We start from the raw sequence: 27533 nt of genomic DNA on the forward strand, positions 1-27533 counted from the left end.
TAACACAAAGGATACATACTCAAGGGGATGGATATCCCATCTCCTTGATGTGATTATTTCACATTGCATGCCTGTATCAAAACATCTCATGTACCCCATAAATATATACACCTACTATGTACCCATAAAAATTAAAAAACAAATGAAACAAAGCCACTATAAACGTTTTCCAAAACGGCTGAATTCTGCATCCCTACCAGCAACATATGCAAGTTGTACTTGCTCAGCATTTTCATCTTCACCAACATTTGTAGAGTCAGTCATTTTCACTGCTAATTCTAACAGAAGTATAGTAGTATCTCATTGTGGTTTAATTTGCATTTCTTTAATGACTAATGAGGTGGAACATCATTTAACGTGCCTGTCATGTATGTATATGTGTATATATATATCTGGTTTGGTGAAATCTGTTTAAATCTTTTGCCCATTTTTAAAATGCTTTTTTTTCTCAGAGTTTTGAGAATTCTTTATATACTCTGAATAAAATCTCTAAATATTTGCTTAAAAAAAACCCGTCTTAGTTTATAATACATCTGAGTATGTGTATTCAAATGACTGTGAACCACTTTAATTCCACACTTTGCCCTGAGTTTTATAACTGATTTAAGTAAATTCACAATGTTATCTTTCTGGGAATTGTTTTTCTCTATATGTAGGAATGAAGGAAATTTGTTTTACTGTCAAAATCCAACACATCTGTCTTCAAGCTCTAAAAAATATATTCTGTATAAAACTGAATACAGCCTAAAATATAGCAGAAGCTCTGCTTCCTGTTAGATATAAGTAAGTGCATTAATGTATGACCCAGGGGCAAATAAGAAAACAGTCAAACAGTGATTCCAAATGACATTAGGAACATAATGAAATTTGGAAACTCATTTCTAAATTTTTATTTATTTTTTATTTTTACTGAACCAGCAACCCAGTAAGCAATGATCTGGAAGAAACTCTTGGCCAGGTTTTGTGGCACGCGCCTGTGATCCCAGCTACTTTGGAGGCTGAGGCAAGAGGATCACTGTTCGAGGCTACTGTAAGCTATGACTGTGCTGCTACACTCCAGCATGGGGGACAGAGCAAGACCTAGTCTCTAAATAAATAAATAATAAAGGAGAGAGAGAAAAGAAATGCTGTTTTACCTTCCCTTACTTTCCCAGAATCCATACCTTGAAAAAAGGAACTGTTAAAAAAAAAAAAAAAAAAAAAAAAAAAAAAAAAAAAAACAGAGCCAGTGTGTTTAGGTTTTGACAGTAGTGCATGCAAGCTTCTCTTAATTCAGCTCCGCTTAATTCACTCCGCACCTGCATCTGATTTGCAAAAGATGAAGTGTAAAATTTCAAAATAGCAAGTGTTTGTTACAGTGTTAACATGCGGCTCAGTGCTCTATGCAGTAGACCATGCTGCCTTGCAAATTTTCCTTAGCCAAGTCTAATTGTCACTGTAGCAAATCTACTTTAATGCTACTTGAAATGAACAGTTCGTAGTTATTAGACTGGAACCTCAAGTAGCTGCAACCGCTAGAAACTCCTCCGGTGGTTCCCCCCTCCCCGGTCTCTCCAGAGGAAAGAAGGTCGTCTTCTACACTTAACTACCATGCTCATTCATCTGGACGAAACGCTCAGTCCACTGTCGTCTTCACGGGTTATTCTCCAGTCCGGGCTTCTCCGCCGCGCACGTTATTTCCCGTAGAGCGGACACAAAATTAAGCACCTTGAAGACCAGCGGTAGACACGGATTATCTCCCGTTCCAAGCACGTCTCCCGCTAGGAACTTTTTTCACTTGTCACGCTTCAGCTGCTTTTTGAGGAAAACAGGTGATATTTGGTTTCCTGCCAGTCTCCGTCACTCTCGTGGCTATGATGTCTGGGTAAAAATAGCTCACATTTTTGCTTAAAAAATAACGGCAGCGCAAATTTATGGTTAGGTTTGTCTCAAGTCTGAAAATCGCGCCTCCTAACTAGTGAGACGGAAGACACCTAAGGAGCGAGGAGCTGTGGCCGAGGCGAGGCTGCGGAGACGTTCCCACACTGGGCCGCGGGACCACCCACCTCGCTAGAAACTCAGTCCTCTCACCCTAAGAAGTTTGGGGCAGCTGGATGACTCCACCGCCCGCTTCCGGACCCGCTCCAGCGCCGCTTCCGGACCCGCTCCTAGGCTAGCGCAGGAACTTGCTCTCCCAGCAGGCCCCGCGCGGTGCGCCTCTCGGCGCGTTCCGGGTCCTGTGACAGCTCGGCCCGCATGCCCCACCCGCGGCCCCACCCGCGGCCCCACCCCCTGGCTCCGGGCTCGTTCCCCGACTCCCGCGAGTTCCAGTCCCAGCTTCCAGCTCCCCAGCCCCGCCCTCAGCCGCGCGCGCTCTCCCCGCCCCGCCCCCGCTGCTCCGCGTGCGGTCCCCACAGCCAATGGGGTTCAGGGCCGCGTGCGCAGATTCAAACGGCGGCTCTTGAGGGAGGCTGGGCGCGAGATTCGGCGGTGCGGACAAAACCCTGCAGGAGACTGCGAGCCCTGCAGAACTGCTAGCTGCGGGGAGAGGGGAGGGTCGGCGCCTGTGGCGGAGCCGGTCTGGGACCGGGGCGGGGAGGCTGACAAGCGGCGGGAGAAGCCGGCGGAGGGCGGGATCGCGCCTCCTGACATGTTGGGGGCATCCCTGGCAGGGCCGGGCCGGGGCTAAGAGCGGCACTGCGGGCCGGGGTCGGGGGCGGGTCGCGGTCCGCCCCCGCTGTCCCTCCGTCCTACCCTGTCGAGGACGTGCGTTCCGCACTCGGCAGTCTCCAGAGGGAGCGAGGGAAGCTGCTGGAGAATCAGGGAGAAGGAGCATTCGCCGGAGGCTGGAGGAGGCTGACCCGCGTCCCCGCCCAGCCCGCTCCTATGCGGTACTTGAAGGATGGCGAAGAGGTCGCGCAGGTGGGTGGCACCCCTTTCGCTCAGGCCTGTCGGCGCCGTCTCGGCTTAGATTCTCTTTCCTATCCCACTGCCCCCTCCCGCCATAAGGCCCTCCCCGGCGAGGGCAGAGGTTTTTATTCCCGCGTGCCCGCGGCCGCTTGGCCTCGATGGCCGGAGCGCAGCCGCGACGTGTGGAGAGTTGGAGACCAGGGTGTTTGAGGCGCGGGACGTACGAGATGCCCAGGTTTCTCCGTGGCTCTCCTCACAGTGCGTGTCCAGGCCCCTGACCTCACGCTGCCACTTCTTCGGGGCAGGTTTCTTGCCAGGTAAGTTGAGCGCTTTTAGGGAGTTCGCTACGCAGAGAAAACTGGCTGTGTCCTGCCAGGAGGACTTGAAAATGGTGTTCGGGCGACTCTTTTCTGAATGACAGTACAGTCAAAATAGGAACTCCGCGGTGAACCTGGGCAGCCACCCCTCTGCCAACCTAGCTATCTTGAAACGTTGTGGAAAATCCTCTGGGGAATAGCTGAGCGAACCTTTTCGATGTTTTCTGTAATTTCCATACCCATATTCTCAGCTTTATGTATATATGTATATTTTAATATCCTCTATTGGGACCATGTCACATAGTAACAACTAGTAGTAACAACTAGTAGCTTGATCTTAAAATAAAACAATGTGTTTGATTCACTTAATATTTTGAGTGTCTGTGTTTGACTCTGACCGTACCTAAGTGTTGCACAGAGGTAAAGCACTTTTTTCCACCTTTGCCTGGAAAATGTGCTAGGATGAATTTATGTGTCTACTTTTTGTTTACATGCCATTACAGCAGCTACTCATAAATTATGTGGAGTAATTGCTTAGATAACAAAAATATAGGGTGTCTTCTGATTTTCAGCATTATCAGATAAACCTGAAAAGATGTTTGGCAGAATTTCCGAATTTTTTTTTATCTAGATCCACAGCCCCAAAATCTTAACTAGAGATGTGTTTCCTAAGTTGAAATTTAGTAATGGGGGTCATTCACTGCAGAGTTCTGCTAAAAATTGGCAGTAACTATACATAATTGTTTTTTGCTTTGTCTGTTAAATATCTGCTGTGTGCAGGATGCTTCTGCAGAAATCCTTAAGTCCCGGTAAACTTACTAGTTTTGTACTAAGTTATAGGACAAACCCTTGAGATGATATAAATGTATACACAGACCCCTCTAAAACTGTTTTCAACCTTTGCACTATTGACATCTTGGGCCAGATAATTCTTGTAATGGGGAGATGTTTAGCAGCATCCCTGGCTTCTACCCAGTAGAGATAGGAACACTCCACTTCCCTCAGTCATGACAGTTAAAATGTCTCCAGACATTGCCAGATATATTTTGGGGGACAAAATCACTCAGGAAAGAACCACCCCTCTAGAACTTCAAGGACCCAATTAACATCAATCTTCAGAAAAGATAGATATTTAAACCTCTTGTAATTATGATTGCTGAAGTACTGGTTTAGGCTTTTTGAATTTTTAAATTTAAAAAAATGTAAAAATAAGATGACAATTGAATATGTTAACTCAATAACAAGTTTATTAATGTGTGATATCTACTTATCAGTATTGCTGTTAATCTTATTTGAAACAGTTTCTTGGCTAATTCTGTCATCAGCATTTAGTTAAATTAAAATTATGACTAGACATGAATGTTTAAATGTCAGAACCTTCCCCTCCCCAAAGGGTTTTCTGTCAATTTCATATGTATGAAGTGTATGTTTCATAATAATAGACAAAGGAGAAATAACTTAATGTTAGTTTGCCTATGTAAGTTGTTTTATTAAGAATACTGTGAGCTTGAAATCTAAATATTGTACTTTTGACATTTATCCCTTGCCAGTTGTGTAAGTTAATTTAAACATGATAGAGTGATTTAAAGAGTCAAATCCCGAGTAATTAAATGTGGTGGGGTGAAGCTACACTGTCCCTGGGAGTATACAGATAGAGGATGTGGGAGAAATTATCATCTCTGAATGATGTATCTCTTAAGTCTTCATACTTGAATGTGTTTCATACTCTAAATTACATTTCTTGCATACGTAAATATGATTTACATATCTTAGATGATAGTAGATGCTCTGCTTTTGTGCTTCAACCAAAAACAAAAGAAGATAGCATGTGAATTGTTTTGAAGCAAAAATAATGTAGTCATTGGGAAAAATCTCTCTTGCCTTTTAGCTAAGTATCTTAATATATTTGAACTCAATTTATAGCTGAAAGGGAAAAGAAATAAAAGTTACTTCAGGTTGTAATTTGAGATCTCCAGTATACAACCATTTAAGCAGTCAAGTGAAAACTATACTTTGCTATATAAAAGTTTTGCCTAAGAGCATAGGCATAAATCCTGTAATATACGTTTCCTATGTGATCTGAAAAAAAAAAAAGAAAAAAGAAAACCTAAAAGTAGAAAACTAAGTGTTACCTCAAGTGTGAAATAACTGCAGGACGTTAGCTGTTTTGACCTTTAAGATAGCTGTAGTATCTCTCCTCTAGATTTACATAAAGGAAGACTCATTTGTATTGTGACTTTAAATAATTTTACGTCCCACTGGGAATTGCAATGACAATTTACAGGCAATACTAACATTAATATATCTGTTATTAATATATATTTGACTTTTAAGCATATTTATATATACATAATTAATTTTGGATTCGAAAATCAGTTTTACCCTTTAAAGTAAACTTTTAAAAAGTCATTTAGAAACCTGCTTACTAGTAACAGATTAAAGTATTTACGCTTGGGATGGCCTATGACTATACTAACCTGAAAAGATAAAAGCCAGCTCTTGAAATAGAAGATGTTTTTTCAATGTTATGTAGATGTGTGTGTGTAGGAACCAATTTTACTGTGTTGTTTCCAGCAAAACGGGTGGGGATGAAATTATACTGAAATATGAGAACTGATCTTTTAATCGGTTTTGTCATTAACTGGCAATACTGTTTGGGGAAGCTGGTAAACTCTGCCTCGGTTTTTCATCTGGTTAATGTATGGAGTTTGGATTTTATGGTCTGTAAGGTAGTTTCTAGCTTTAATATATATATTTGAAGACATTTTGTAATCTTTTCTCATTTAAAAGCATATACATACTAATGAAATAGAAAATTTCTCACATTGTTTTTGTTTATGGAATTACTAGGTAGAACTCTCTTTAGTATTGCTATTAATAATGATCAAAGGTTATGTAAAGTCAAATTTGTCTTACTATAATAATGCTGGCTTGCACAGTTCAGATTTGGAAATAAAATATTCATGTATGCAGTACATCATATTAACCACTGGGTGGCCTAATTTCACTTTATTAAATCAACCTGGTAAATTTTCATACCTTGAATATGATTGGACTTGTCCTCAAGATTGTATAATAAAGATATATTTTTTTTGTCTGTGATAAAGATTTCGGACTTGAGTTAATTTGTGATTTAAAATATTATCAACTTGATGCAGTTTTACTAGAGCAAATTTTATAGAACCGGTATTTCTCTTTCTTTTAGAATAAAAATTTTTTTAAAATTTCAGTTTCCTCCTTGGAATACCTCATTTACTGGTTTAAGTGATATAATTGTTATCCTCTAAAATTGAACTTCTAAACGTTTTATCTTAACATCACATGTGAATTATTTCATCAAGTGGGTATTATTTCACAAAGTCATGACTATCATGTCCTGTTAGCTTGCACCCCAATGTTAAGTTACTCTTAACTATTTTCCTGGCCTAATGAGTTATAAATTTTTTTGTGTGCTTCCTTTGACTGTTTCATAATCACCCTAATCCCTTTATTTCACAATCTTTGAAACTGTTTCCATTTGAATATAGTAGTTTGGTTATGTATTAGACATTTATCAAATAAATATTTTCTTTGACTTAAGAAAACTAGCAGAATCATTCTGGAAACCAAGTCCTGGGTTGGAGAGTCAAAGACCGAATTAATCTATTATTGCTTTGTGACTAGAGAAATAATGTCACTTTATTTTGCTATCTTCTAGATAATTACACTAGGCTAGAAATGGTTTATTTAACTACATAGTAGGAAGCCAGTTTTATTAAATTATTACATATTATCAGCATTGATTGCTATAATACAGAAATGTCAAAAGATTATATAAAAGTAGACAGAACAGATCCATTTTGATGATGTCTAATCATTTTTCAGTGATGGGACTTTTTCATTGTTAAATGGTGAAAGTGGGATATTGGTGCAGTGATTTGTGGGGTTTTATCCTTTCCCTGTTTTCTTTGCAAATTATAGGCATTCTCAGGCATCTTTCTTTGTAGCTAGTGATGTTGATACATATCTAGGATCTTTTTTTTGGTTATATGTATTTGAAAGTTAACATTGTCTTTTCAATACTCACTTACATATATGTAGAAATAACTCGATGCCATAACTAAGAAGGAGGTGAACTCTAGGAAAGTCCCAGTGGTAAATAATTCTAAGAGTTCTACTTGCTCCCTGACACTTACCCATTCAAAAAGCCCAGCTTACTGAACATTGAATGGGCTGTATAACTCAGTGTCTGAAACTGATGACCATGCTGAAATGCGAAACAGAGAATGAAACCTCATGTAGAAATAGAAATTTCTCACAATAAAGTGGGTAAAAAGTAAGGGGCAAAATTTTACAGTTAAAATGAAAAAGTTTTTAGGAAAATTACTCTTTGGAAACTCGTGTTTTTGACCAAAATAATGTTTTTGGACTCATATCCTTAAAATATTTTGTAAGAATCTTAAAGTGGGTTTCGTATAGATTAAATGTGACGTAGATAGTTTTGTGAATACTCAAGATTTATATGGGCAAATTCCCAAGGTAAAAAATATTTTGACTTAGAAATAACTTGTATTTTAAAGCAGTCTCAAATACGCTGTTATGGAAACTTTGGGGATCTGAAGAGAGGGAGGAAAAGAAAGAGACCCTGTGGAAAGCATGCCTGAGGGCTATTTGGGGTGTCAGGAAGTGGTAATGTTGCTGGTGGCATTTCTAAGAAAGGTTAAACAGTACGGTAGAAAACCTTCAAAGGACGTTTTCTGGTATTCAATATTTAAAAATGTTTCAGCAGGTTCTGCTTCTTAAAATTCTACCACTTGGAGGTGTTTTTTAGGGTTTTGAAATTCTTTTAACAAATGAGAATGCCTTTTGCCTCTTCCTAGAGGTATTTTCATTTGTTAAAACATTTTCTTTCTTAGATCCACTTCGAGATCACATGTATTGAAGAAAGTGGAAGTTTTGGTTGGGTTGGAAAGGAGTGAGATAATTTTGGAATATAGAGCACTTGGTGGAGTTGGAAGGTTAGGGAAGATTGTTCATTAGTTTTACAAATATTTGAGTGGCAGGTACTGTGCTTAGTCCTGAGAGGTGAACGTGATAGACATGGTCTGCACTCATGAGCTTACTTTTTGGATGTGGAGGTTGGCAAATGTGATAAACATTAAAAAGAAGAAAGGTAGGTGCTCTTAGTACACACAAATAGGACAGAAAGCTACAGTATGGTGTTTTATCTGATTCAGTAGCTTTCTTAGAAATTTATGAAGTCATTGGACCCTGAAGATGTTGAATTTAACAATTTAATCTTGGCCAATCAGGTGATATTTCTGATAGCTGAAAATGGCTGCACGTATCAGGTATTTAATCAAGCCTGTAGAGGTGTTTTTTTGTTTTTTTTTTTTTGTTTTTTTTTAAACATAGTTTAATAAAACAACCATATGTGGGCCGGGCGTGGTGGCTCACACCTGTAATCCCAACAGTTTGGGAGGCCAAGGTTGGCTGATCACCTGAGGTCAGGAATTTGAGACCAGCCTGGCCAACAGGGTGAAACCCGGTCTCTACTAAAAAAATACAAAAATTAACCAAGCATGATGGCAGGCACCTGTAATTCCTTCTCTTGGGAGGCTGAGGAAGGAGAATTGCTTAAACTGGGGAGGTGGAGGTGGCAGTGAGCCGAGATTGTGCCACTGCCCTCCAGCCTGGGCGACAGAGCGAGACTCCATCTCAAAAAAGAAACAAAACAAAACAGCCATCTATGAAAGGATGACTGGTGGATTATTGTTACAAATAGACAATGGCTTCAGGGAGAGAGAACATTGGACTACTGAAGTGCATTGAACTGTAGAAGCAGATCATAGGGGAATGGAAGAATCTTGGTGTTTTGCTTGGTCAAATATGAAGAATTTTGTTCCAATGGAATTGACAAGTCAATGGAAGTTAGACGTTCCTGCAAAGGATCTATAGACAGTATATATTAAATCTGGACCTTCATTTTTCAATTTTGTAAGATTAAAATTACTAACTTACATAGATACTAGAAACTACTTGCATGCGCTTAACTATGTTAGAGTAAGGTTAAACAAATCTTCAGACTTTTGCTGTTTGAAATCAGAATGAATTTTTGAGAAAGAGTTGAATCTAGTAAGGCAAAAATAATTTTGAATACTATTAGGTGATCAGCCTATGCACGTAATACTAATATTGAGGCACCTTTCTGTGCCATGTGCTGTGTGAGGTGTTATATATGTTTTCTCATTTAATTTTATCCTTAAAGCAGCACTATAAGGTAGGTGGTATTACTATCATTTTACAAACACATAAACTAAATCCCTGAGAGGTTAATGTGTTCACGGTTACAGAGTGAGTCATTAAGTTAGAACCAGAACCTTGTTCTGATTCCAAAATGAACTTGAGGTTGTCTTTAGTATTTTCCAGCTTCCTAGCACTTTCCCCCTATTTTTCCAGTATGTTGTAGTATAGTGGTTAAGTAGTGACTGTGGGCAAGAGGTTACATTTCTAAGTCAAAGTTTCCTATTCTGTGAAATAGGAATAATGATAATATTCCCCTCTTCCAGTTGTGAGGCATTAAGAGAAAAATTTCATAGACTACCACAATGTCTGGTACTTAGAGAGTTTTAAGTAAGTGTTAGACTGTGTTATTTTCAGATGCCATGACTTTGTTCAGTCCACAGCCTACTCAGAATCCTCTAATTCAGTTTATTTATTTATTTATTTATTTATTTATTTATTTATAGAGAGGGAGTCTCGCTCTGTCACCCGGGCTGGAGTGCAATGATGTGATCTCGGCTCACTGTAACCTCTACCTCCCAGGTTCAAGTGATTCTCCCGCCTCAACCTCCCAAGTAGCTGGGATTATAGGCACCCACCATCATGCCCAGCTAATTTTTGTATTTTTAGTAGAGACAGGGGTTTCACCGTGTTGGCCAGGCTGGTCTCGAACTCCTGACCTCAAATGATCTGCTCGTCTTAGCCTCCCAAAGTGCTGGGATTACAGGTGTCCAAGCCCGGCCCATCTTAATTTAAAAAAATGGCTACCCAGTGTCTTAACACCATTTATTGAAAAGTCTACCTTTACTCCACTGATTTGAAATATTACTGTTATAATTTACCAAATTCCATGTGGGTCTTTTTTCTTTCCTGAATGTTCTGTTCTGTTCCATTTATCTATGTGTTTGTTCGTGTGGTAGTACCATTCTGTTTTATTTCTTTACAGTGTGTTTTGATATTGGGTAGTGGTAATTCTCTGATTATTATTTTTTAAAACTTTTCTCTCTATTCTTGATTTTTTTCATATGAATTGTAGATTCAGCTTGTCTGATTCTCTCCCAAAATCTATTGGTATTTTTATTCATTTTATTTAAATTTATGAATTAGGGAGAATGGACATCTCCCTAAATTAGAGAATGGACATATCTATAATATTGTTTTCTTATCCAAGAATGTGGTCAGAAGGCTGGGCATGGTGATGCATGCCTGTAATCCCAAGCGTGGGATTTGGGAGGCTGAGGCAGGAGGATCACTTGAGCTTAGGAGTTCAAGACCAGCCTTGGGGGTGGAGCAACATGGCAAAACCCTATCTCTACAAAAAATAGAAAGAATTAGCTGGGCATGATGGTGCATGAGGATTGCCTGAGCCTGGGAGTTCGAGGCTACAGTGAGCTGTGATTGAGCCACTGCACTCCAGCCTGGGCGACAGTGCAAGCTGAGACGCTCTCTGAAAAAAAAAAAGTCAGAATGTTTTTCCATTTGTTCAAGACTTCTGTGTCTCACAATAGTGTCTTGTCACTTACTGTACCTTTAGCTTGTATGTTAAAATTATTTTTAGATGTTAAAAATTTTTTGTTGTTGGTATTGTTAATTGGATCACTTCTATTGTGTCTTTTAATTGGCTGTGGTTTATATTCCATTACCATTTGTCAGGCCCCAATAATTTCTTGCTTGGGTTGTTGTGAAGATTACTAATTGGTTTTTCTTTTTCAATTTCACCACACTCTTGTCATTGATTTTTCTAAAACACAAGATATTTGTCTTTTGTCTTTTACTGTGTTTAAGTTCTTTAACTCTTTAGAATAAAGGTCAAATGAAGAGTAAAGGTCGAATTCCTTAACATGACATACAAGATTATGATTTTTCCCATAGTGGCATATCCAACCCCATGTGTTTGGTGTCAGTATGAAGTATAGCTCCAGGCCGGGTGCGGTGGTTCACGCCTGTAATCTCAAAACTTTGGGAGGCCGAGGTGGGTGGATCACGAGGTCAGGAGATTGAGACCATCCTGGTTAACACGGTGAAACCCTGTCTCTACTAAAAAAACAAAAAATTAGCCGGGTGTAGCGGCGGGCACCTGTAGTCCCAGCTACTCCAGAGGCTGAGGCAGGAGAATGGCGTGAACCCGTGAGGTGGAGCTCTCAGTGAGCCAACATAGTGCCACTGCACTCCAGCCTGAGCGACAGAGCAAGACTCTGTCTCAAAAAAAAAAAAAAAAAAGTACCACACCCCACCCCATTGTCTGACTCTTAATTTTTTATACTTTGAATAGTCTCATTGTGAATGCATCTTGTAGTCTGTATGATTTCTTCAGTCATACCTGCACACACAGGTTCAATGATTGAATTTACAAATTTAAATAAAATTCTTGATTTCACAAACTGTGTTTTTTTTTTTGTAGTGAGGATGAGGATGATGACCTTCAGTATGCCGATCATGATTATGAAGTACCACAACAAAAAGGACTGAAGAAGCTCTGGAACAGAGTAAAATGGACAAGGGATGAGGTTATTATCTGACAAAGTTTACTAGTTTCTTACATGTATTTATGGATTAATATTACTATAGTTATACAGCCAGGTGTGGTGGCTCACGCCTGTAATCCCAGCACTTTGGGAGGCCGAGATGGGCGGATCACTTGAGGTCAGGAGTTCAAGACCAGCCTGGCCAACGTGATGAAACCCTGTCTCTACTAAAAATACAAAAATTAGCCTGGTGTGGTGGCATGTGTCTGTAATCCTAATCCTACTTGGGAGGCTGAGGCAGGAGGATCACTTGAACCTGGGAGGCAGAGGGTTGCAGTGAGCTGAGATTACACCACTGCACTCCAGCCTGGGTGACAGAGCGAGACTCCATCTCAAAAACAAAAAAAAAACCTACTGTTGTTATGAAAGATTTAAAAACAAAATATGAGAAAAAGTATGCATCAATTAACTGTACATTCTTTTTCTTCAACCAGAGACATGAATAATAGATGACATTGGGACTTACAGAAACAGTATAATAAATGGAGGAATTTGTATTATAGTGGATAGCTTTAGTTATTCTATGGTTACCAGATGCTCCTTAATATAACTGGAGAGTTACCTATATTTAGGGGTAGAGGAAAAGGATGGGGGAAAGCTTTTTAATTTTCGTACTGTTTTAATAGGACGATAAATTAAAGAAGTTGGTTGAACAACATGGAACTGATGATTGGACTCTAATTGCTAGTCATCTTCAAGTAAGTGAAATATTAAATTATATTTCTAACATGGCTGGTTTAAGGCATTGGGTTAAATTTGCTATTTTTCAAAAATGTGTCCACGTATTTTAATTTTAGGTTTCCTTCCTAAAAACATCCCTGTTTGTTTGGTCTGCCTATAGTTGGTTGCTAATGGCTTAGAAAGTCTGGTCTTTTAGTAATGTGTTTATCCTGGGGCCTGAAAAGATTATTAACTTAAAACAAAAATGGTAATAAATTTATGTGGGACCTTATAAATATTTGCTAATACACGTTAAAACATTCTGTGAGAAATATATAGAGATATTTGATAGCTAACCAAAAAATCCAGAAAAGCCCTATTTAAAAAAGCTTATCATCTGAGGCTTACCTTTTAAAATGTTGATTTTAAAAACTATTATGCCTATTGTTTACCATATTACTTACTATTCACCTGCTGTTCATTATATAGCTTTATAATTTATGAAGTATTTTCACATATACTCTTTTTTTTTTTTGAGACGGAGTTTCGCTCTTGTTGCCCAGTCTGGAGAGCAATGGCATGATCTCGGCTCACTGCAGTCTCCGCCTCCCAGGTTCAAGCGATTCTCCTGCCTCAGCCTCCCGAGTAGCTGGGATTATAGGCATGCACCACCACGCCCGTCTAATTTTGTTTGTATTTTTTTTTTTTTAGTAGAGATGGGGTTTCTCCATGTTGGTCAGGCTGGTCTCAAACTCCCAACCTCAGGTGATCTGCCCACCTCGGCCTCCCAAAGTGCTGGGATTACAGGTGTGAGCCACTGTGCCCAGCCCTCACATATACTCTTATTTGTATCCTCAATACACTGTGAGTAGTGAGGGAAAATATACGTATTTGAATTTAAATATTGACTACTTTGGGTTTCATAAACCATGTTAACTATGTTTTTTCTATATTGTCATATGCCTTTCAACATAACCCAGAAATTGAGATCAAGTAATGTGAAAGAGCATCAATTTTGGAGTCAGTTTGAATTGTGTTCAAATGTCAGCTCTATGAGCATAGAAAAATTACTTAGCCTCTTTGATTGTCACCTTCCTTATCTATAATATCTAGGTAATCATACTCGTTTCTGTAGTATGGTTGTATAGAACTAGAAATAACATATAGGATGTTTGGCACAATTCTTAATTTTTACCAGGTGTTCAATAAATGGAAGCTAGGTTAGAAAAGTTATTTACATTAGCATTAACAGAAATGCTACAAGGACATACAGGAGCAACCTGATTATTTTGAAGAAAGTATCAGCCTTAAAATGGATCAGCATTGGTGTACAGAAGCCATAAATGAAGCTGAGTTTGAATAAAAATAATTTTAAGTGCATTGGGCAAAAGAGCCATTGGTAGACAAAACATTTGTATCTGTCCCTTTATATGTTTCTAGATTATCTGTAATCTTATGAACTAACAATTTTGTAAACTGTGAATCACTAATAAAGTGTTAGGTGTCGGTGTCATTATCCTTGTAATATATAGGAGTTACCAGGTTCTGAACTGACTAAAATAAGGCTTCATTTATAATTTTTGGAGTTTGAGATGTTTCTACCCAGATACTACATAGGTTTTCTTATTCTGGTGAATTCATTTTCTTTTTAAGTATGAACACTTAACCAATTTAATTGAAATGTAACATGCATCTTCTATATAGACTATGTAATGTTTTCTTAATAACTTGGAGTCATAATTTATAACATCCTTTTGATCCCATGAAGTAGTATAGTAAAGCCTTTACATTTTTTTAAAACTGTATGGTTAGGTACCACTGAACTACGTGAATCCAGACTGATAGGCTATTTGAGTTCTTTTTCTTTTTTTTTTTTTTTTTTTGAGACGGGAGTTTCGCTCTTGTTGCCCAGGTTGGAATGCAATGGTGCAATCTTGGCTCATCGCAACCTCCGCCTCCCAGGCTCAAGCGATTCTCCTGCCTCAGCCTCCTGAGTAGCTGGGATGACAGGCATGCACCACCACACCCGGCTAATTTTGTATTTTTAGTAGAGACAGGGTTTCTCCATGTTGGTCAGGCTGGTCTTGAACTCCAGACCTCAGGTGATCCACCCGCCTCGGCCTCCCAAAGTGCTGGGATTATAGGCATGAGCCACCGTGCCTGGCCCTATTTGAGTTCTTATGTCAGCTTTGTATAGTTTTCTGTCCACTGCTTTTTATTCCTCAGCTCTAAATCCATTTCTTTATGGCGGTTATCTGTGTTTTATCTTTGCTGTTTGCTGTATTATAAGGTGTAGTGTAAAGATACACACTTTAGTTTTAAATAAATTGTTTTTTATTTGTAGTCTAAGCCCTGTTGACTACTGTAATTAAGAAAAAACATAGGTCGGGCGCCGTGGCTCACGCCTGTAATCCCAGCACTTTGGGAGGCCGAGGCGGGTGGATCACGAGGTCAGGAGATCAAGCCCATCCTGGCTAACACAGTGAAAACCTGTCTTTCCTAAAACTACAAAAAATTAGCCGAGCATGGTGGCAGGCGCCTGTAGTCCCAGCTACACGGGAGGCTGAGAATGGCATGAACCCGGGAGGCGGAGCTTGCAGTGAGCTGAGATTGCGCCACTGCACTCCAGCCTGGGCGACAGAGTGAGACTCCCTCTCAAAAAAAAAAAAAAAAAAAAAAAAAAAAAATTGGGACACAGACATGTAACATAAATGTTACATGTTTAAAGAATGCTGTTGAATACACTATTCTTGAAGTCTTTGTTCTAAGGATGTGAGACATAAATTCGGGCTGACTTGCTTTCTGGAAGACAGTTGTTTAATAACAAAATCATCTAAATTTTTTCAGAATCGCTCTGATTTTCAGTGCCAGCATCGATGGCAGAAAGTTTTAAATCCTGAATTGATAAAGGGTCCTTGGACTAAGGAAGAAGATCAGAGGGTAATGTGTTCATACTCTTTATATTCACTATATAGGTAGACTAGTTTTTTTCTTCCTAATGTGTTGTTTTGACATATGAAATATATGTTTAAGTCACTTTGATTTTGTTCTCTGGAGGCTACTTGCATGAGAATTGAATGTTAAGTGTCTTGAAATGTTGGGTTTTTAAAAAATTGAGTCAAACCAAGTATAACATATAGCCCTTTCTTTCTGAGAGTTTGGTTTGCAGAAGGAAAAATACTTGCTGTAAGGTTACTTACCTTGTTTTGAGCTCTATTTCATAACTGTTAGGGTACAGTTTTTTGTCAAAAATCTAATTAACATTTTAAAACAGATTTTCATTTTATTTTTACATCTAATAACTTGATATGCACAGAAGTCATTCTTAACTTTTTCTCTTGACCTATAATGAGCCGTGGATTAGATAGATGTCAGAGCATCATGTTTCCAAAGGTTTTGTAATTTAAAAACTAAGGTCATTGTTTGTGCTATAAAGTCGGAGATGAATAGAAGCTTTTCTGCACTCCACTAGGAATTGTTCTTTAGTTAATGCCTTTTAAGTCATAAAAGTTGCTAATGCAGTTGAGGCATTAGAGCATGCTTACTCCTGCTCAAAACAAACTTTATTTGTTATTCTTATTTTTAAAATTTTTTTAAATAAATAGAGATGGAATCTCGCTATGTTTTCCAGACTGGTCTTGAACTTCTGGGCTCAAGCAATCTGCCCATTTCGGCCACTCAAAATGCTGGGATTAGAGGCTGAGCCATCATGCCCAGCCAGAACAAACTTTAAAGTTACTTCACCTAGACTGCTCTGATTTACTTGATGGCTACTCATAAGTTTTAAAATGTGTGATCTTGTTTAAAAATACATTTACCAAAGCCTTAAATTTTATTTTTTAAAGATAGTAAATAGATATACATACAGTGAAAATATCAACATATATTAAAGTTAGTCTACCAATATAAAATGTTTATGAGGTGATATTTGACATAGGGCAGTGAGGTAAAGTGGGCTGGAATAACTATTCTTGCGATTTTAGGTGAAATAAAAACAACTGTAAAATGTGGAAAAAAGAATATGTAATCTGTGTCCTTTCAGTTTGAGAAAGGAAGAAATGACAGCCCCAATAACTTGGTAGAATCTTTCTGCTTCCAAATTGTTTTTTTGTTTTGTTTTTGGCTTTGTGCTGAAGCTTTTTTTTTTTTTTTTTTTTTTTTTTAAATAGATGTAAGAGTAGAAAATGCACAAGTTTCAACATGTTTACAGTTATTTCAAGTTAATAGTGTATGAGAGCAATTTAATTTCAAGTGTCTTTAATTAGCCCCTTGGATTTTTAGATGCATTTGGAATCAATTTTTGAAGCTGGCAAATGCTAAAGAGGTATTTATTAGTAATTTTTTTTTTTTTTTTTTTTATAAATTGTAGTTGTGGCTTGGATTTAATGCATTTATTTAAAATGGTATTCTTGAATTATGTTTTAAAATTCTTTCAAGGTAATGCTTTTTTAAACTTTGTTTTTCTGTTTCCTAGGTTATTGAATTAGTTCAGAAATATGGACCAAAAAGATGGTCTTTAATTGCAAAACATTTAAAAGGAAGAATAGGCAAGCAGTGTAGAGAAAGATGGCATAATCATCTGAATCCTGAGGTAAAGAAATCTTCCTGGACAGAAGAGGAGGACAGGATCATCTATGAAGCACATAAGCGATTGGGAAATCGTTGGGCAGAAATTGCTAAACTACTTCCAGGAAGGTGCTTATATAAATGTATATATATTTTTCTGTACTTAAACATGACCTTTATTACCTTACTATTAAATACATTTGCAAGTCGTCTATGACTTTTTAAAATTTATAATTAAAATGTAGACTATATTACATAAGCAACCTTTTGGGACCATTTGTACTAAATTCTGTGGTAAAGGGTATGATTGCTTTTTTAATGAATTATTTTATGGCAATAATTTGTACAATAAAATGATAGATTTTAGATTATATAAACCTTTAATACACTCCTAAAATCATGTTGACATATCAGTGCCAATCAAGTGAGACCCCCTTTGTATAAACTTTGTTGGAACAGAATCTAAATCTAAGATTTCTTTCATATTGCATTCTATGTGTAAGACCAGGGAATAATATGCTAGCTGCAGTAAACTGCTATGGAAGTGTGTTGGGGAAAATTCAATCTTAATTAATTATGGTATGATCCAAACCATGGAATTAGTATATATATCCATGTGGCTAAAATACAAAATTTTCCTCAGAGGCAGTGATGTGCTAAGTATACTCTACATTGTACTGATTCATATGTTTTCTAGTAGTGTTTAGTACAGCAGATCAACAACCTTGTGAAAATTCATAACTTAGAAGGCATGCATTTGTCTTTTGTTGCTGTAGTCTCTATCTGTATAGTACGTTATAGCATTACGTGCTTTTACATGTATTCTTAATTTTTATAGACTTGGAAAGTATACAGAGCAAACATTGCTATCTTTGTTTTATAGATAAGATATTAAGGCATAGTGTTAAATTTTTTATTCAAGTTATTAAACCAGGTCTAGATACTTTTAATCTCTTGTACGTCTTCCTACTTTCCATAGAACCTAGCTTAGTGCCTTAACATTTACTGAAAACCTGCTTTATATGTGTATATTTTATGAGGGATGAAATTTGCACTATAAGTAGCTATAGGTTGAAGATTTACATTTTTATAAAGGGAACCTTAGATAAGAAGGGAGCCAATTAATTCTTTCTTACCATAAATATTTTGTTCTAAGAAGTGAAAAAGAATACCGGGATTCTTTAGTTTGTGATTTGCTTTTCATGATCATGTTTGTACCTGGCTTAAGACCTTGGCTCTTGCTATACTCTTTATCTGGAATGCTCTTTTTTTTTTTTTTTTCTGTTCTTGTATGGCTGATTTGTTCTAACCAAACCAAAATTACTCTATTACCCACTTTTCTTGTCCTACTTTATTTGCATTGTACTGATTATTTATTTATTTATTTGTTTTTCTATTCCTCCTTCCTTCCCACTTCCACACTTCCAAGGAGAGTGTAAGCTCCATGAGAGCAGTGACCTACTTTGCCTTATTCACTGCAATATTTCTGGTGCTTAGAACTATGCCTGACATATACACATACAGTTTATCTTTTGAATTTAAAAAAAGCACCTATATTCCTGAGTAGAAACTCCAAAAGAAAAATTAAGAAAAAAGTATCTAATTTCATCAGTGTAAAAATTTGTTTTAAGCATTTTGTACAAGTTACACAGTGTTGAAATCTGTGGAATCCTTTTTTTCTTTTTAAATTGTACCTTTCCTTTCTTAGGACTGATAATTCTATCAAAAATCATTGGAATTCTACTATGCGAAGAAAAGTGGAACAGGAGGGCTATTTACAAGATGGAGTAAAATCAGAACGATCTTCATCTAAACTTCAACACAAACCTTGTGCAGCTATGGATCATATGCAAACCCAGAATCAGTTTTACATACCTGTTCAGGCACATACTTTTAATACCTTTATTATTTTAAAAAATTTCTTAAGTTGCCATATGAGAAGGTGTTTTGTTTCTTAATAGGACAAGTACAATGCATATTAAGGGGTAAATAGAGAAATTGAAAAAAATGTGTAACTTTGATTTATAAGTATTTTGAGAACAGATTTATTAAAATGTTTCCTTTTATATGTAATTTTTACATTAAGAAACTATATACATTTCCTAATACTCTAATTCTTTGAATCTTCATTTATGATTCAAAGCTAATGGTCATCTGTGCTTTAACATTCTACTGTACTTTCCATTTAAAAAATTTTGGTGTAATTATAGTATTGCTTATCTCTAAGAGGTAGGTATATATAAAATGGCTTAAAGGAGAAAGTAGCAAAAAATAACTTAAGTAATTGTTTTGGGGGGTGTGGTAATTAATTGGCCTTTGCTGACATTCAGCTTTGCTTTTCCCCCTAATAACTAATCACTTGGGTAATTTTAGTCTTTGTTTAGATGATTCATTAAAGTAGATATTACATGAGCTCAAAATGGGGCAAGCTCTATGTTGTCCCTTACAGTGCATTTTTCTACTTGGAAGATATTAGTGTAGGAGTCTTCATGGGATTTGTTTTACATTTCCTTGTCTACCTGTTATGCCATTTTTCACAATGCGCAATTCTTGGTTCTTGTCACATAAATTGTAAAGATTAAGTCAGGACTTAGTGGTTGTCTACCAAAAGATAAAATTGGGCGAGATATTAAAAATCTGTGCTTTTTATGCCTGAGATTTGATTTTTGACATTTTGTGGACATTAAGTTTTTTAAGCATCATTTTAAAAGAACCACTTAGAGTAATGACATTTTCATTAACAATAGGAAAACAAGTGAAGACAGTATATCTGCTGAGACTCAATACCTTAAGGTTTTTATTATGTTTCTTTACATTTTTCTTTAGAGTCTAGATTTCAGCAGCATAAACTGAAACATTCTGCTTCTGTCTTAGAAAGGTTATCATTTAAATTTATTTTTTTAACTTGTAGAAAGATAATACATGGGGCCAACAGAGTATTTAACAGTCTTAATCTAAATATGTTGGAAAGATGAGGATATTTCTTGTACTACAAGAATTGTTTCCTTTTTAATTTAGATATATTCATTATTCAATTAATTTAAACTAATAAGATAATTTTATTATATGTGTGACTTGATAAAAAAATAGATGGGTTTAAAATACTGTCACAGATTTTCATGAAAAGTTTGGGAAAGATAAGTTTTTAATTCGTTGGAGTTAGCAAGCTGAGCGATAAGTGGTACTAATCGAATATTCTAAACGTTAAGTTCTATGTTAGAAGTTATACATAATAATTCTGCATTATATAGTGATTTAGGTAGATCATTATGGAAAGCAGACAATTTCATATTTATATTTTTAAATTTTAAGCCTTTTTTTTTTTTTTTTTTTTTTTTGAGACAGTCTCTTTCTGTTGCCACGCTGGAGTGCAGTGGTACGCACACAGCTCACTGCAGCCTCAACCACCTGAGCTCATGTGATCCTCCTGCTTCAGCCTCCTGAGTAGCTGGGACTATAGGCATGTTCCACGACACCCAGCTAATTTTTTAATTTTTTGTAAAGACAGGGTCTTGCCATGTTGCCCAGGCTGGTCTTGGATTCCTGGGCTCAAGCAACCATACTCCCTCAGCCTCCCAAAGTGCTGGAATTACAGGGTTGGGCCACTGCACCCAGCCCCAATTTTAAGGCTTTTAAAAACACCTTCTCTCATATGTCTTCCCACTACTGCTTACTAAATTTATATGTATCTTGAAAATTCTTATTACAGATGTTTTAGGAAAGAAGCAGAATGATACGTAGCCTATCATAAGTATATCTATTAAAAGTATATGAGTGATTCTGATTGTTTTTCTAAGACAAGTAATAGGAGAAGCCTTTCGAATGGAGTGGTGATAAAAGTAGGAGATATGAACATTGAAAACTTGCTTCAGTCTCTGTCCTTGTGAGTGCTTCATTCATATGGACACATAGGAACACAATTACTTTGTTTTCTCTAGGAGATAGAGCAACCCTTCTAATAGTAGACGTTTAAATATATATGGGGAATGTCAGATTTAATAAACTGGCTGATAAATCTAGGCTAAGTAATTCTCATATTTCATCTGGGGAAAAAAGTCTTTTCTAAGTGTTATAACTTTTAATCCATAGGTTCTAGGATTGGAGCTGTAGTTATTATTTAATAGATAAGAAAGTATTATAGGTATAAAATTTCAAAATTAATACAGGTACTTTCTAAGTTTTTTATGTTGATACTATTTCAAAAGTTTTTGTCATTTGCTTTAGATTTTAAACATTTATATATCATTATATGTGTGATAAAATGCATTAATTACTTTTTAGATACCTGGGTATCAGTATGTGTCACCTGAAGGCAATTGTATAGAACATGTTCAGCCTACTTCTGCCTTTATTCAGGTAACTTTTATTTACAACAAAAACCAAAGGAAATGTGTTCAGTCACATTTTAAAAAGCCTAATAGTATCTATTTCCTCATTTATTAAACTAGTATAAAAATAATACGATCTGTCCTACTTGGAGTACTCTAACCTTAAAGAAGAAAGTGTGTAAGTGGGGTTTAAGAAATATAAACCGTACAAGTATAAGATGATTAACAATACCAGTATGGTAGTCCTTTCATTCTTTCAAGGTAAAGCATTCAAGTTGTGAATGGACATATTTTTGCTAAATTGTATAGAATGTATGTATTAAGATTTAAAAATCTAAAATATTCCAAACATACATTTCAGCTGATATAGATGATGCAACATTTTTTTAAGGCATTAAAATTTTCCCAAATCTGTTAAGTTGAAAATATTTACCAGCAGCTCTTTAGATACCAGAGGGATTGTAATAATGAATATTTAGTATTTAGTAGCATTAAGCTTTATTAGAAAAAATATATTTCATGTTGCATAGAAGAAAATAAACATGAGAACACTAATAATAAAGCAATTATGTAAGTAGCCTGTTTTCTCTTTTATTTAACTTATTTTAGCAACCCTTCATTGATGAAGATCCTGATAAGGAAAAGAAAATAAAGGAACTTGAGTTGCTGCTTATGTCAGCTGAGAATGAAGTTAGAAGAAAGCGAATTCCATCAGTAAGAAATAAGCTTAAGTGTTATTTGTATTGTTAGAATCTTTCATATATGCTTTTTGTCATTTTTATCAGCTAGAAAGCATACTCAGTATGACTGCAGATTTTAATATGGAGTAAAAATGGTTTTGTTATTTTTTTCATTTGCAACTTTCAGGTTGCCTGATTTTTTCTTTTTCTTTTTGAGACAGGATCTTGCTCTGTCACCCAGGCAGAAATGCAGTGGTGTAATCACTGATCACTGAAGCCTTGACCTTGGCTCAAATGATGCCCCACCTCAGCCTCTCAAGTAGCTGGGACTACAGGTGCCTGCCACCATGCCTGACAAATTTTTTTTTATTTTTTATTTTTGTAGAGACAGGGTTTCACCGTGCTGCTCAGGCTGGTCTCAAACTCCTGGGCTCAAGTGATTCTCCTGCCTTGGCCTCCCAAAGTGCTGGGATTATAGGTGTGAGCCGCTGTGCCTGGCCCAAGGTTGCCTGATTTTGATATACATTTCTTTGAGCATAATTTACAGTGTTCTGTGTTAGGATACTTCTTGAGTCATAAATGCAAAGCAGGTGTAAAGTAAACTATATATACACACACATATATATTTGTAAAAATTATGTGTGTTTAGATTAGGCTTTGGCGTTATTTTAGACATTCCATGTAATGATGGGTTTAATTCTTTTTAAAATAAAGAATCGAATAGATGTAGAGGGATTTATAAGCTCCAAAATTACTTTTATTCTCTTTAAAATTTTTTCCTATTTACTAGATTTAGAATATGAGCTCAGTAAATTAAAGAAAGTAATAACACTAAAAATATATGGGAAAAGGAACATTTAGATTTTATGCTCTCTAAACAATTCTTGTAAAAGAAAAAATTTTATATAGATGTTGGGTGTTGGTTACCCCATGTGAAAACTATTGTAAGATTTGGTTGATGAGACTAGGAGTGTTAAATTAGGATCAAAGGTAATTATCCTAGTAGAATTAAGCAGGTTATGCTAGATTGGTTAAAAGAAAGATACAAGTTTATACTTAAATGACTTTTTTTTAGGTTTTTAAATTAAAATTTTTAAATTGGGAAATAATTGTACATTTTCATGGGGTACATAGTGATGTTTCCATACATGTGATGTATATTGACCAGATCATGTTAATTAGCATATCCATCATCTCACATACTTATAATTTCTCTGTCTTGGGAACATTCAATATCTCCCCTTCTAACTATTTGAAACTATTTAATATTGTTAACTATAGTCATCCTACAGTGATATAGAACACTAGAACTTGTTCCTTCTATCTAGCTGTGATTTTGTATTCTTTAACGCATATTTCCCTATCCCTCCCTTCACCCTACCCTTCCTTTAAATAACATTTTTAAAAATTTAAAATAATGCCTTGAGCCTTATATTTTTATTTTTTTTTAGACAGAGTCTCACTCTCATTCAAGCTGGAGTGCAGTGGCGCAATCTTGGCTCTACAAAAAGTTTTTTTTTTTTTTTTTTAAATTAGCTAAGTGTGGTGGTGCACAACTGTGGTCCTAACTACCCAGGAGGCTCCTGGGTTCAAGTGATTCTCCTGCCTCAGCCTCCCGAGTAGCTGGGATCACAGGCATGTAACAACATGCCCAGCTAATTTTTAAAATTTTTTTAGTAGAGATGGCGTTTCACCCTAGTCTTGAACACCTAACCTCAAGTGATTTGCCCACCTTGGCCTCCCAAAGTACTGGGATTACAGACTTGAGCCACCATTCCTCGCCCCTTTTTACATTTAGAAAAGGGTTTCTTTGTTTTTTGTTTGGGACTAAATGAGAGGACAGAATACTGAGAGTGACTGGGAACTCAGGCAAAATTACTACAAAGATAACCTGAAATCTTGAAATAGTATTATGAGGCAACTGGTGATGTCTTTATACTACTTAAGAGGATATTAATAAAAATGATATTTATTGATTATAATAGGCAAGATATGTATTATAAGAAAAGCAATTTCTGTTTTTTGGTTTTTGAGTCAGGGTCTTGGTCTGTTGCCCAGGCTGGAGTGCAGTGGTACGATCATGGCTCACTGCAGCCTCAGCCTCCTGGGTTTAAGCAGTCCTCCCACCTCAGCTTCCTGGGTAGCTAAGACCACAGGTGTGTGCCACCACACTTGGCTAATTAAAAATATACTTTTTGTAGAGATAGGATTTCCCTATGTTGCAGTTTCTGTTTTGAAACTGCAAAAACCATGAGCAACTAGGAAGACCTGACATATACTTACCTTAAAGTTAATTTGTTTTTGTTAGGAAGCTACAAATAGGCTGGGCTTGGTGGCTTATGCCTGTAATCTCAGGACTTTGAGAAGCTGAGGTGGGAGGGTCACTTAAGCCCAGGAGTTTGAGACCAGCCTTGGCAGGTGAGATCCCACCTCTACAAAAAATTTAAAAAGAATTGGATAGGCGTGGTGACACATGCCTGTGGTTCCAGCTACTCAGGAGGCTGAGGCAGAAGGATCTCTTGAGCCTGAGAGGTCAAGGCTGCAGTCAGCAGTTATCACACCCCTGCACTCCAACCTGGGCAACAGAGCAAGACCCCATCTTAAAAATAAATAAATTAATTAATTAACCAGGCATGGTGGCATGTGCCTGTAGTCCCAGCTACTCAAAAGGCTGAGGGAGGAAGATTGCTTAAGCCCAGGGGTTTGAGGCTGCAGTGAGCTATGATCATACCACTGTACTTAAGCCTGGGTGACAGAGCAAGACCCTGTCTCAAAAAAAAAAAAAAAAAAAAAAGCCACAAAGAATGATGGTGAGAGAATCAACATTTGTAGATGATTATATCATGTTTAAACCATTTTGGATTTTTTAAATAGAATCTTACCGTTTTTTAATTTAACAGGAAAAATATAAGTAAAAGAATGAATATTTTGCATTAAAAAGGAAGAAAGAAAGTTATTTTCTTTTTAGAACTCACTATCTAAAATCTATTCTCATAAAGATTTGGTTGAATAAGCATATTCTGAATTCTAGAGGGAAGTTGCTGCAGCCAGTAGAATAGACTCCATACACATATAAAGCATTTTTTTTCTTTCTTTTTGAGATGGAGTCTTGCACTGTCGCTCGCTGCAACCTCCAACTCCCTGGTGCAAGCGATTCTCCTGCCTCAGCCTCCCGAGTAGCTGACATTACAGGCACGTGCCACCACACCCAGCTAATTTTTGTATTATTAGTAGAAACGGGGTTTCATCATGTTGGCCAGGATGGTCTTGATTTCCTGACCTCATGATCCACCTGCCTCAGCCTCCCAAAGTATTGGGATTACAGGCATGAGCCACCATGCCCTGCCTAACGGTTTTTTTTCTAAACAGTTATATGATAATATTGACTGCCATTTTACTGAGTATCAATTGTGCTCTACTCTTGTGACAAGTTTTATATGTATGCTTGGTAATCCTGGTGTTAACACTGTTAAGAGGGTAGAATTTCATTAGAGAGTTCACATTTAAGACTGAATATGGTGACTCACACCTGTAATCCCAACACTTTCGGAGGCTGAGGCGGGGAGATCACTTGAGGCCAGGAGTTGGAGACCAGGCTGGTCAACATGGCAAAACCCCGTCTCTGCAAAAAGTACAAAAACCAGGCGTGGTGGTGCGCCCCTGTAGTCCCAAGCTACTCGGGAAGCTGAGGTGGGAGGATCACTCGAGCCTGGGAGGTGGAGTTTGCAGTGAGCCGAGGTTGGGCCAGGGCATTCCAGCCTGGACGACAGAGCGAGACCCTGTCTCAAAAAAAAAGAAAAAAAAAAGAAAAAGAGATTCACATTTAGGTCTGTCTGATTGTAACCTATGGTTTTTTCACTGGGTCCAGTTATCGCCCTCTTTGTGTGTTGGATCTTTTTCTCACCTGCATACTAACTGAAAGGTGTGTGGTTTGGAGGGAACCACATGTTCCCTCCAGCATGACAGGAGAACCATGCTGTCTCCTGAAAGTGATTGTCAAGTCAGAAGGTGGCTATGCTAATGAAATAGGAAATAATGAAATAAGATTAATTTCTTTTATTTTTAAAACAGGTCGAATTTGCTTTGCAACAGTGTTTTATTACCTTATTTAAGTTGAAATGTAACATTTTGTTGTGAATCTCTAGAACATTCTGAAAATTTTTATTTTTAGTAGTATTAGTTACCATTATTCAGTGCTTCCTATAGACTTTCAATGTGCTCTCTACCATATGGTAGTTACTAGCCACATTTAATTTTAAATAAAATTTAAAATTCAGTTTTTTAGTTGCACTAGCCACATATCAGTTGCTTATATGGGTAGTGGCTCCTATTGAGCAGCTGGAAATACAGAACATTTTCATCATCTCAGAAAGTTCTGTTGAACAGTGCTACACACTTCACATGTTGTTTCTCATTCATAACTCTTCAAGGCCTCTTTTCTTATTTTTTATTATAAAACACTAGAAAACTAGGCTTGCAAGATAAATTGCCTAGTGTACATTTCTGAAGAGATAAAGAAAAGTGACATAGTCTCTGACTTCAGGTTTTACTCTGCAATGGGAATGTAGACAAGAAACAGGATAGTATATGATAAAATAAGACACAAGGGTTTTTTTTGCTTTTATTATTATTTTTAATGGATACATAGTAATTGTACATATTTACTGGGTGTACAGTGTACTATTTTGATACACGTATGCAATGTGTCTTGGTCAAGTCGTGGTAATTAGCACATCCATCACCTCAAACATTTATCATTTCTTTGTGTTGGGAACATTTAAACCCTGCTTTTATAGCTATTTAAAAATATATAATAAGTTGCTGTTAATTATAGTTATCCTATAGTGCTATAGAACACTGGAACTTACTCCTCCTCTCTAGTTGTACTTATATATCCATTAACCAACTTTTGGCTACTCTCCCTTCTCCCCTCCCCTTCCTTGGCTCCCCTTCTTCTCCTCTAGTAGCCACTATTTTTCTCTATGCTTCTATGAGCTATACTTTTTTAGCTTCCACATGTAAGTGAGAACCTGCAGTGTTTATCTTTCTCTGCCTGGCTTATTTCATTTAACATAATGTCCTCCAAGTTAATTTGTGTTGCCACAAATGATAGAATTTCATGGTTTTTTTATGGCTAAATAGTATTATGTGGTTGTGTGTGTGTGTGTGTGTGTGTATAAATATACAGACACAGCACATTTTCTTTCTTTATTCTTCTGTTGATAGGCATTAGGTTGAATCCATATCTGTGAATAGTGCCATAATGAACATGGGAGTACATATATGATTTTCTTTCCTTTGGATACA

At 36.9% G+C, this 27533-nt stretch overlaps 1 protein-coding gene across 4 annotated transcripts in view; it reads left to right on the forward strand.

The window, feature by feature from the left end:
- Positions 1 to 2473: 2473 nt before the first annotated feature.
- MYBL1 (MYB proto-oncogene like 1) overlaps positions 2474 to 27533 on the forward strand; it is a 47453-nt gene continuing 22393 nt past the window's right edge. For 2 of the 4 annotated variants that reach the window (XM_050802051.1, XM_050802053.1), the window contains exons 1-8: positions 2478 to 2901; positions 11869 to 11974; positions 12619 to 12690; positions 15500 to 15592; positions 17127 to 17347; positions 18927 to 19101; positions 21500 to 21574; positions 22156 to 22260. In XM_050802051.1, coding sequence (XP_050658008.1) covers positions 2882 to 2901; positions 11869 to 11974; positions 12619 to 12690; positions 15500 to 15592; positions 17127 to 17347; positions 18927 to 19101; positions 21500 to 21574; positions 22156 to 22260 — 867 coding nt within the window. In that variant the 5' untranslated portion in view covers positions 2478 to 2881. Of the gene's footprint in view, positions 2902 to 11868; positions 11975 to 12618; positions 12691 to 15499; positions 15593 to 17126; positions 17348 to 18926; positions 19102 to 21499; positions 21575 to 22155; positions 22261 to 27533 lie in introns of all 4 variants that reach the window. The other 2 variants (XM_050802049.1, XM_050802052.1) reach the window with 2 other exon arrangements.

Source organism: Macaca thibetana, chromosome 8, assembly GCF_024542745.1.
Source record: "Macaca thibetana thibetana isolate TM-01 chromosome 8, ASM2454274v1, whole genome shotgun sequence".
Taxonomy (NCBI): domain Eukaryota; kingdom Metazoa; phylum Chordata; class Mammalia; order Primates; family Cercopithecidae; genus Macaca; species Macaca thibetana.